This window comes from Rhinoderma darwinii, chromosome 3 (assembly GCF_050947455.1).
Source record: "Rhinoderma darwinii isolate aRhiDar2 chromosome 3, aRhiDar2.hap1, whole genome shotgun sequence".
NCBI classification, from domain to species: domain Eukaryota; kingdom Metazoa; phylum Chordata; class Amphibia; order Anura; family Rhinodermatidae; genus Rhinoderma; species Rhinoderma darwinii.
Genome location: NC_134689.1, coordinates 211,962,439 through 211,974,938, shown reverse-complemented (window position 1 = coordinate 211,974,938; position 12,500 = coordinate 211,962,439). Strand labels below are relative to the sequence as shown.

General features: G+C 39.9%; 1 protein-coding gene across 1 annotated transcript in view; it reads left to right on the top strand.

Annotated features, from left to right (window-relative positions):
* Positions 1-12,500, top strand: part of SEMA3C (semaphorin 3C) — a 157,031-nt gene that overhangs the window by 105,686 nt on the left and 38,845 nt on the right. Inside the window, exons 7-9 of the mRNA XM_075857354.1 lie at positions 8,200-8,319; positions 10,489-10,631; positions 11,741-11,855. Coding sequence (XP_075713469.1) covers positions 8,200-8,319; positions 10,489-10,631; positions 11,741-11,855 — 378 coding nt within the window. The remainder of the gene's footprint in view (positions 1-8,199; positions 8,320-10,488; positions 10,632-11,740; positions 11,856-12,500) is intronic.

The window sequence follows — 12,500 nt, the reverse complement described above, 5'->3', positions numbered from 1 at the left end:
AGGGAGCCGTGCTGAAAACGTGATTACAGTATGGAACAGATTTCCCGCAGCGAGACAGTGACTCCTGGCATCGTACATAACTATGATGCTAGGAGCCCGGCTCCCTGCACTGTGTTCGGTCTGGGAAATGCGGCCAACATGCAGACCGTATATCACGGACCTAACACGGGCGTGTGCATGGTGCCTTAGTACCACTTACTAACTGACAAGTGACGCGACCGACAGTGACAGATTGACAGTAACTGACAAGCGACGCGGCTGACGCTGACTGACGCGACTAATTGACGTAGACGACCTAGACAACTACCTAACGTCTAAATTATTTTTAGTGATTTATGGAAAAATGAAAAGAATCTTCCTTATACACTGGAGGTGTGTGGGGTCACACACTAGGAACAGGGGAACAAGAAATTAGGGGTTAATTCTGATTTTCACTTTGTGTGGGGTACACAACACGGGCTCTGATCTCTACAACTTCTCTTCACCAACAAAGAGATCAGAGCCTGTGTCAGTTATTTTTCACCCACCCTGGGTGAAAAGCGCGCTGTATTTGGTGGGTCTGGACAGACCCACCAATCGCTAAATCGCCGGCAATGGACCGCTTCTATTGGTCCATTTCCGGTCACATGGGGCAGGGGGGATGTTCCATGGTAACTGTTCCCGGACTTAATTACAAGTCCCAGGAATGGTTTTTAACACTTTATTTACAGGAACGATGCAATCGGTTGATCTGTACAGATCCACAGATTACACCGATCGTCGGCATTGGACCGCTTTTATGGGTCCGTTGTTGGTGACTGGGGAGTGTTAGCTATCGGGGACAGCTGAACTCTCAGTTCCTAGTGCACACTGTCACCGACAATGTGCACCAGGAACAACGCAGTAACTGTATGTCCTGGTGCGCAAAGACACTGGCCACAGTTGCGTCGTGGTGCGCGTAGGGGTTAAAGGGGTAGCCTCACTAAGGAAATAAAAATAAACAACTAGACAGGATCACCTTGTATTGAGAAAAATGTCTCTTTCCTGGGCAGGCAGCCTCTTCCAAGGTTATGTAAGTAAAGCGTCTTCATTACAGATTGAAAGCTGTGCAACTTTCTAACATACTTTGTTTCAATACCACATCATTTTTCAAGATCTCTGCTTGCTGCTAGTGATGGGAAACTTTCTTGTTTATATTCAGAGATAGAAAAGCCTTCCTGATCATTTCCATGTTACACAGCTGCAGATCTCGTTACAGTGGAGAGTTCAGAAAAACTTCTGATAACGAGTACTGCAGCTATGTCAGCAGGACATGATCAGCCACTGGATGTATCCATTGAATTGAAAAGTATTTTAAAAAGCAGCATAATGTCTCAGGATTTTGGAGGTGGTTTTTAAGGCAGTTTTTTGGGTGGAGAAACTGATTTATCTGTAAAATCGCTAACTTTTTCTATATAAAAAGCGTCAAAAACCGCGCTGGGCCGCAAAGTGATTTTTTTTTTCCTTCTCCACTTGATTTAAATGGGAGGTTCAAAAGCGGAATCCACCCAAGAAAAAGCTGGATCCTTTTTTTTTTTTTTTTTCAGTGAGCAGAAGAAATCTTTCCTGAAAAAAAGCTGATGCCGATGCAGAAAACACATCAAAGTCAGCGTAAAAAAACGCCACTTATGCAAGCCTTTAAATGTATACTTGACTTCCACTCAGGACAGGACTTCCTATATTTGGTCAGGCTTCCTGGTCAAGCATTGTATTTACACTCTATCCTGGGCAGCTCTTTCCCTGCAGTGTTCAACATGGTTTGGGTAAATTGCTTCTGCACTGCCCCTTCGCTCCATGGTAGCCATTTTTTTTCTTTAAGTATATACAGTGCCTTGCAACGTTATTCACCCCCTTGGTGTTTTTCCTGTTTTGTTGCATTACAACCTTGAATTAATTTGGAATTTATTTATTTATTTATTGCCCATTTAAATTACACAACATGCCCACCACTTGAAAGGTGCAAAATATTTTTTACTGTGACACAAACAATAACTAAGACAAAAAAAACAGAGAACTTCAATGTACATAAGTCTTCACCCCATGATAGTAAATACTTTGTGAATCCACCTTTTGCTGCAGTTACAGATGTAAGTCTCTTGGGGTTTGTCTCTATTAGCTCAGCACATCTAGACACTGGAATTTTTCCCATTCTTCCAGGCAAAACTGCTCCAGGTTCTTCAAGTTAGATGGAGAACATCAGTCTTCAAGTCATGCCACAGATTCTCAATAGGATTTAGGTCTGGGCTTTGACTCGGCCATTCCAAGACATTCAAATATTTCCCGTTCAGTGTATCTTATGCAGTATGTTTAGGACAATTCTGCTGAAAGGTGAACCTCCATTCCAGTCTCATATATCTGGCAGACTGAAACGGGTTTTCCTCAAGAATTGCCAATGTACTGCCATTAATCTTTCGTTCAATCTTGACTAATTTTCCAGTGCCTGCCAATGAAAGCATCCCCACAACATGATGCTGCCACCACCACCATGCTTCACTGTGGGAATTGTGTTCTTGAGGTGATGGGAAGTGTTGGGTTTGCACTACAAACAGCGTTTCCCATGATGGCCAAAAAGTGAAATTTTCGTCTTATCTCACAGGAGAACATTCTTCCATGTGTTTGGGGAGTCTGCCACATGCTATTTGGCAAACTCAAAACAGGTTTTCTTCATGTTTTTCTTTAAGCAATGACTTTTTTTCTGGCCAGTTCTCTATAAAGCACTCTGTGGAGTGTACGGATTATAGTGGTCCTATAGACAGATACTTCCATATCCGCTGTGGATCTTTGGAGCTCCTTCAGTGTTATTGTTGGTGTCTTTGTTGAATCAGTGATTAATATCATCCTTGCCCGGTCTGTGAGTTTTGGTGGGTGGCCTTCTCTTGTCAGGTTTGTAGTTGTGCCATGTTCTTTCTATTTTGTCATTCTGGATTCAATTGCGCTCCATGGGATGTTAAAAGTTTGGGATATATTTTTTATAACACAACTCTGATCTATACTTCTCCACAACTTTGTCTCTTGCTTGTTTGGAGAGCTCCTTGGTCTTCACGTTGCTTGCTTAGTGGTGTTGTAGACTCAGGGGCCTTTCAGAACCTTTCAAAACAGGTGTATTTATACTGATGTCATGTGACAGATCATGTGACACTTTGATTGGACCTTTTTCCAACTAATTATGTGACTTGTGAAGTTGACTTGACCTTATTTAGGGGGTTTATAGAAAAGAGAGTGAATACATATGCATTTTTTTTTTTTTTATAACCCCTAAGCCAATTTTGGCCTTAATGTTGGATCCTCATTTTTCAACTCTGAAAACTGTCACTTTTTTGTGGTAATAACTTTTTAATGCTTTCACCTATCCAAGTGATTCTGAGATTGTTTTTTGTGACACCTTGTATTTTATGTTAGTGGTAAATTTTGGTCAATATGTATTGAAATTCATACAAATTAGTTAATAAATAAGATTTACAATATGACTTCTTTATGTAGGTATTATTATTTTTATTTAGTTGTTTAGGACATCATAAGCTTTATAAATTTACTAGCAGTTTTCACATTTTCAACAAAATTTGCATCACTTTTTTTTAGGCACCACTTTAGATTTGAAGTGGTTTTGAGGGGCAAATATATTAGAAACCCTTTATAAACACTCAATATTAAAAACTGCACCCGTAAAGTATTCAAAACCACATTCAGGACGTTTGTTAACCCTTACAAATTAAATTAATTTTTTTTTGCAAACATTCAATTCAAATCATTTTTTTTTTCAGTAATACAACACGTATTAACAGAAAAACACAACTCCGTATATATTACCCAGATTCTGCAGTTTTCAGAAATATTCCATATGTGGCCCTAGTTTGCTACTTAACATCGGCCTCAGAAACAAAGGAGCACCTTGTGGGTTTTGGGACCTCATTTTTATTGGGATGTTTTCCAGACACCATTTGATGTTTGAAGAGGCCTTAAGGTGTCAGAATATAAGAAAAAACTCAAAAGGACCCCATTTTGAAAACTACACCCCTTGAGGAATTTACCTAGACGTGTAGTGAGCATTTTGACCACACAGATGTTTTATAAAAAAAAAAATGGAATTGGGCTGTGGAAGTTCAAAAATATATATTTTTAAATAATATTTAGGTTTAGCTCAAAATTTTTCATTTTCACAAGGAATACAGGAAAAAAGGCACCACAAAATTTGATACGCAGTTTCTCCAAAGTAAGACAATATGTTGTCGTAAACTGCTGTTTGAAAACACAGAAACACTCCAAATGGAAGGAGCGCAATTTGGGCTTTTGAGAGCAGATTTTACTGGATTTGTTTTCAGACTCCAAGTTACATTGCATTGGAGTACCAGTACAGTGGAAACCCCAGAGAAGTTACCCTATCTTGGAAACTACAACCCTCAGGCTGGGTTCACACGACCTATTTTCAGACGTAAACGAGGCGTATTATGCCTCGTTTTACGTCTGAAAATAGGGCTACAATACGTCGGCAAACATCTGCCCATTCATTTGAATGGGTTTGCCGACGTACTGTGCAGACGACCTGTTATTTACGCGTCATCGTTTGACAGCTGTCAAACGACGACGCGTAAAAATACAGCCTCGTCAAAAGAAGTGCAGGACACTTCTTTGGACGTTTTTGAAGCTGTTTTCTCATAGACTCCAATGAAAACAGCTCCAAAAACGGACGTAAAAAACGGCGCGAAAAACGCCGCGAAAAATGCGAGTTGGTCAAAAAACGTCTGAAAAGCAGGGTCTGTTTTCCCTTGAAAACAGCTCTGGATTTTCAGAAGTTTTTGGTCACTACGTGTGCACATACCCTCAAAGTATTAACATGTTCTCTGTCTTCAGGGCCGGTGCCGCCGCTCATTAGTGACTCATCACATCATGCTAGTGACTATATTTATGTGTTACACTACTAAGCTATGCAGCCGCACAGCTTTATATAGCAATACATGAATCCACGGTATTGAACAGTTTGAGTGTGCACAGCATCAAAATAGTATCGATATTTTGATGCATCGTGCAACCCTAGCTCTCTGTAGATAATGCCACAGTGCCCTCTGTACATAGTGTGCCACACACCCTCTTGTAGATAGTGCAACACCCCCCCCCCCATTCCTGTAGATGGCACCATTGGGGCTCCCTCTACTAGTGGAATTCCCAGCCAGAGCATTGCCGAACGCTCTGTCGGGGATTCCTCTCCTGGAGAAGCCCCTGACGTCACTGTCCATATATGGATAGTGACATCAGGGAGTTCTCCGAGAGCGGAATCCCATTCCAGGAAGGAGTCATGCCGACAGGTTTAAGCCCCCACAAGGGCAGTGGGCACCGGAGCTCGCGGGTGCCAATGGGGTACCCAGGAAGGCCCCTAAGGGGTAATCGATCAGGATCTGCGGTAACTCCGATCCCGGACATTGCACAGGGATGTTGGCTGTATACTATAGCCATCACCCGCTGCTGAAGGCGCGAGCACATCTCATGTGCCTGCACATACCATGAACGGAAGTGTACACCCATTTGCAGATATATGTACCCCTAAAATAGACGTAGAGTTTTTCATTCCACTGTAACAGTTTGGACTATTTTGTCAGGTCCAAATTCTAATTTAAAATCCATTTTGATTCTATGTTTTAATGCAACAAAACGGGAAAAACACCAAGACGGTGAATACTTTCATAAAGCACTGTACTTTAGACGTATTTAAATTACAGAGCCAGTGCTTATATTTTGTTTAGAATATATGTAAGTGTGACAAATCATCAGTGCTTATCAGTGTTATGTCTGTATGTTCTGTTTCAGTAATGTAGTCAAAATACTAACTTTCCACAGAGTCTGAATATTATTCAGCCCCAGGAAGTATTCTTTCTCTTGTCTTTTTAAGAGAATCCGTGTTATAGCAAAGTATAAATCGCTGACATTAGTGCGAAATTATTTTGTTTAGGCATGACGGTATGTATGTAAGTTTTAATTTAAATGATCTTATATAAAAGCAGTAATACCTGAGCATCTCAGGACAGGACATTCATCCCAAATTGCCACATATAGAGAGATTACATGAGTAGTTGAAATTACTACTGTTCACTGTAGACATCTTCCTGCCATCACTCTAGTATTTGGACAATTCCCACTTGTTCGAAGGGTCCCTTGATAATAAGCTGATCACAAAGTGTCCCAGTGGACCCCAGCGATGATCTTTAATTTGTAAACAAACTTGACAGCAAGGATCAGTTCACACTGAGTATTTTGGCGCTGATTTTGACACGAAAACCATGTCGGAACCAGCGCCAAATGAGGCTGAAATCGACCCTCAATGATTTCAATGGGAGGCAGTGGCGTGGTTTTTTTTTTTCACCGAATGGCTTTTAGCTGCTCTCGAAAATAAAAACGTTGTGTTCTTTCTTACTGCGGCTTCCGCCTCTGACCTCCCATCAAAATCAATGGGAGGAATAAAAATATGCGGCCCTCTTTTCTGAGTGTTTTTTGTGGCGTTTCTTGCCCGCAGTCCTTGTATTCGATTCGATGGCCACAGGCAATAAAGCCACAAAAAATGTAGAGAAAAAAAAAAAGCGCAGGCAGTTCAAAATCTGCCTAAAAATTCCTGAAGGAATACTGAGGCAGATTTTTTTCTTCCTGCAAAAAACTCAGTGGGAACAGGGCCTAAGTGTTCAATTTATCTACAGTGCTGCCACAGGGAAACTAAGCATGACACAGTGCCCATTAAAATCAATGAATTGTCTATGCAGGACAGGACAGCTACTCCAAAGCGAGAGATTCTCTTTGTAGCTACTCCATACTCAGTCTCTATTAACTTAGAATTCCCTAATAAAGTTTATGAAAATGGGGTTTCCAAACTGGACACCCCCTTTAACTTGAAATCAGGTGTGTGGGAGTTCAGAGAGATGGGTTAGAGTTAGAGAAAACAAATAAAATACTCACCATTCTCTTATTTAAAATGACAGATTTCTATAAATACTGTAGACCATTGGTATCCAACCTGTGGATCTCCATCCACAACTCCCAGTGTGTCTTCATAGAAATATACTGTCAGGGTATGCTGGTTTTGTAACCGTCATAGAACCACAGGTCAGAGACCATTGCTATAGACCATGTCATTATGTTTAATAGCGGGCTGGAGTGGCAGCCAAGATAAGAGGGAAAAGAGAAAAGCCGCAAATAACATTTGTCTCCCTTAAGTATTTAGCATTCTGAATCCGAAAAATATATAAATTATAAAGATTGTGGTTAATCCAAAAACCTAACTGTTCTGGCTGGGGTTACCCTTTAAGCCTCTTAATGAGCAGCCTGGGATTTAATTTTCTTTGTCCATACCATACATATACGTAGCATTATACCACTGTGACTGCTTTTAAATTAATCTGTTCCCTCTGATAAAACGAATGGGGGTTTAACAGAATGAAATAACATGTTTCCATGGACTTTTCATAGAAAACGTTTATATTTAAGCATATGTAGTTGCCAAATAATAATATAGTAGATTAAAACTTGTACATATTATAAAGAAAATGTCATTCCCTTCGCCCATTCTATGAAAGGTGTAAATAGGATTTGTCTTCTCATTTCTGAGTGACGCTAAGAGATTAAATGGTATTTGGAACAAATGAGATGCCTGTTTGCAGATATGTAATACTCTGCTAATGTTTACAGACTGATAAACGTTATATTATTACTGGACTGAGAAATGGGGACAAAAGTTCAGAATCCTGACTGCATGTGCGAAGCGCTCGGTCGGCTCCTTCAGCTTACAATGCAGGAAACGTTCGCAGTTACACCGGTCTGAAATAAAACAGTGTTGTATGTTTGCTACAATATATTTGACAGCTTGAATGCTTGTGATAAGTTAAGCTGAAACTATGGCACTGAACAGTAGGACTATTATCTCATATGAATTGTGCCTGTATGTCCCAGGGTAATCAGTGCCTGCGTGCCCCAAGGTAATATCCAAAGATCTATGTAGCTATTTACATGACAGAAGATTATTATGTCATAAAACAAATTGCCCACATTAAATAGTAATTGAGAGTTTCAAAACCTGCAGCAGCATACTTTTACTTTTGGTTGATTTATGACATGTAGGATACATAGTTATATATTGTAGATTACTAAACATATTCCACCTTGTTTATGAATTTCGTTTCTTTTTGACAATGTTCTGTTCTATAGATGAAGAGCTCTTTTCTGGAATGTATATTGATTTCATGGGCACTGACGCGGCAATTTTTCGCAGTCTTACAAAACAAAATCCGGTCAGAACGGATCAACACAACTCCAAGTGGTTAAGTGGTAAGGTTCTTCCGCTTTTTAAACATATTGTAAATGTTATGAAAATTATTACTTCGTTTCTTTCTTACATTTGAACATGTTCACAACATCGCCTTATCTTAAAGACTATGTATACCTTTTGAAAGAGTTTTATTTATTTATATATATATATATATATAAGTGTGTGTATCATTGTGTTTTGGTGCACTTTCTAATTACATTTTATTAAAATATGTTTTACTTTTTGAGATACAGCTGCTCTGTATTCTTTATACAGAGCAGCTGCGTCGTTTGCTAAATCCTGTTCCCGTCAGGTCCACGGGACTGACAAATTTAGTGTCAGCGGGTCCTGCTTCACCGAGCTGTTACCGATCACATCTAAGTTCATAACTTAGATGTGATAGATTATAGGTGGATCCTGCATATCAGACACGCAGGACCCGCTGACATTGAACCCGTTAGTGCTTCTGACATGACGGATTCAGGTCTTAGGGCATGATATAGCTGTTCTGCCTACAGAATAAAGAGTAGCTGTATCTCAAAAAGTAAAAATATCTTTTAATAAAAAGCATTTTGAGAGTTGCACCAGTCACACATTTTTGTGTATGTGTATATATATATATATATATATATATATATATATATATATATATATATATATATATATATAGTATTCAAAGGTGTACATGGCCTCTAAGTTTACTACTATTATTTTCCCCAGTGCTACTGTTATGCCTCATGCACATGACCGTATTGGTGTGCACGGGCCATGATTTGCGGCTCGGACGATCGCGGAGTGTTACCCACGGCCGCCCGCAAATCACGGGCCATGCATATTGACGTGTGCATTAATTTCAACAAACCTGGACCGCAAAATGCGGCCGTAATAAGACATGTCCTATGTTTTTGCGGTCCAGGCTCCTGGGCAATGCACGGACCGTGGAAACCACGGTCGTGTGCATGGGCCCATTGAAATTAATGGGGCCGCAATTCACCCGCAGATTTGCGGATGAATTGAGGCCGCAAAAATAAGTTTGTGTGCATGGAGCCTTAGGCCTATTTCTGGTAATGTGGAAAACTGGCACACCAAAAATAATCAAATCAAGAAAAACGTGCAGTCTTGCTTTTATGTAGGTCAGCATGTTCTAAATTATATTAAATTGTTTTTAATTGTATTATTTTATATATCTATTTAGATATTTTTTTGCGTTTAAATTTATATAAACAGTATAAAAATAGTATAATACTTTAACATACATCCATAGACACTATATATCTGCATACATACTGTAGCATTCTCAGTCTCAGATATAAGCAGAGAGAGAAGGAGCCCTGCCAGAATGCACAATTCATCTATAGGACCCCCTTTTTTCTTATGACTTTGGCATGGATCTTTGAACTCTGCCAACTCCAGGACTTTAGTGCAAGGTGGTTCTCTGGGGTTTCATTTTCTACATGAATTGGTAGATAGCAAGACAAGTAACACTTACTGGGGTAAGGAGTTGATGGTGGCAATGGTACAAATACAATAACCATGTGGTCTGCTAGTGAATGGTGGGCAAAGTCAAGTCAGAATCGGAAAAACAAAATTGTAGGCAGACAAGTGGAGGATGGCAATAGTTGGATAGTCAAGTATAGAGTTAAAGACAAATAGTCAGACAAACGTAGCACCAGAAAGCTAGGCAGGAGAATGGTCCGGAACAATGCGGGTCAGAAATTACAGGTCAAAAGGTCAAGGCTCAAACAAACAAGAATGCTATAGATTGGGATTAACCACTAAAACTGCCGCACTTGTAAGAGTTGTTGCACTGCATCTTATTTTGTGTTTAAATGACAAAATTAATAAAAAGAGATTTTAATAGAAAATTGCCACCAGAACAGTGCCAGAAGCAGATTAAAATAAAATGAGTTTAACTGTGTGCAATGTGCATAAAACCCAGATTGTTGGTTCATGGGCATATAGGCTGGCACATGAATGCAGATAGGTAAATACATAAAGTATGCACAATACACTCATTTGTGTACAAGACTGAGATATATAGATAGATTAGATAGAGAGAGAGAGAGAGAGAGAGAGAGAGAGATAGCTCTCAGTTTATTTTATTCCTCTGAAACTACATTAATAATGTAATACACATTGGAGATACAGGCACGTGTTAAGGTGAATCTCTTATATATTTTGTGTTCTAGAACCAATTTTTGTGGATGCCCAGCTACTGCCAGATGGAACCGATCCAAATGATGCAAAAGTTTATTTTTTTCTCAAAGAGAGGTTGACTGACAACAGTGGAAGCACAAAGCAAATCCATTCCATGATTGCAAGAGTGTGCCCAGTAAGACATGTTTTCTTCAACTGTAGCAGTGACCGACAACGTAATAAAATCTAATAATTATATCTGCTCTAAATGCATTTCCTGTTCATGATGAGGTCTAGAATGAAGGCATGGACTAGTACATCTAATGTGCCTCATAACTCCTCTTCAATGTCCAGATATTTACATCTGGACTATGTCCAGTTTAATTACTTTTAATAAAAGAACATTACAGAAATAGTGAAAGTTAGTGTTATTCAGATCCTGATGTTTCTCCATCAGAGCACAGTGATATCCTCTTATGTGACTGGCTCACCATGTATGGTATCATTTTTCTGTCTGCTTAGAGAAGGATCCGATAAGCACTAAAGATACTTGGATAATAAAGACTTCTTGTACGAATTAACTTTTTTAAAATATATTCCACCACTCATACAGATCATTGCAATGCCTAATCATATTTTTTTTTCACATTATAGGGGTTGTTTAATCCCAACAATCCCGTTCAATATGACCTATTAGGGTACAGTATAAGGATGTCATAAAGGGGGCCCCCACTTGAGACATCCGCTTGTACCAAAATGGAAAGCTGCTCTGTAAGATGTCAACTGATCACTGCGCCGGCTTCTTTTAGAAAAAGGCTTTGTTTTCATGAGACAATCTCTTTAAATCACATAAAGTGGAAAAAGTATGTCACTATATAACCTTCCACTCAGAAAAACATGCACCATATATGCGCAACTTGTTTAAAAAATCAGGCCAAATTCAAACAGTACAGTTTTGGTGCCGTTTTTTAAGGCTTTTTGTAGTGAAAACCAGAGGGGATGTTTAGATCCAATCCCGGGTTTGGCTAAATAACAGACCGGTTAGACTTTTTTTTCTCACTTAAACCACTCCCCCCCCCCCTCCCGCCAGTTTATTGGCGCACATTGGCTCATCTAAAGCCGTGCACCATTTCTGGCAGGCAACGCCCCTTTGCCGCAAAGCCATGCCCCCTTTTTAGAACACTTTTACAAAGTCTCTAGTAAGGTGCAAACATCAAAATTTGAGCCAAAATCTGGTTAATTTTTTACCACTTTCTAGACCCAAACACCGTAGTAAACCTGCCCTATTATCTCTTTACATTCTAGAATGATATTGGTGGACAAAGAAGCCTTGTTAATAAGTGGACAACGTTTCTAAAGGCACGACTTGTGTGCTCAGTGATGGACCATGATGGGACAGAGACTCATTTTGATGAGTTAGGTGGGTAATTTTTTGTATGTTGTAATATGTTTCTAAATGAACAATCTCTGAATGTTTTTACACGTGAAACCTGATTTTTCTTTCAAATTGGACAACAGTATAATTATATTAATATATATTATATATTAATTATGCCTCCTGAATCCTGATAGACTTCCTGTCATAGTGACAAGACATCACTGCCGTTCGCGATGCACACTGTCGGTGACAGTGTCTATGACAGTGTGCATCGGGAACCAGGACGTCAGCAGTCTCTGACAGCTGACACTCCACTGATGCCGATCAGCGGTTCATTGTCGCTGATTTAGGCAATTAGCCTGTTATATGCAGGGCTCGATTGCGATCTCCGCATTTAGGGGGTTTGTAGCACATCAGCAGCCCCCATGCAATTGTGAGGGCTGCTGATACTTGTGATGGCACCCGGGGGCCAGACAACGGCCTCCAGGTCCGCCATGTATGCAAGCCTATGAGGACCAGCCTCTGGCTGGTCCTCATAGACTAACTGTCGGGGTATGTTCACACGCAGTGTTTTCAGACGTAATTCGGGCGTTTTACGCCTCGAATTATGCCTGAAAAAACGGCCCTAATACACCTACAAACATCTGCCCATTGCCTGCAATGGGTTTTACGATGTTCTGCTCCCAT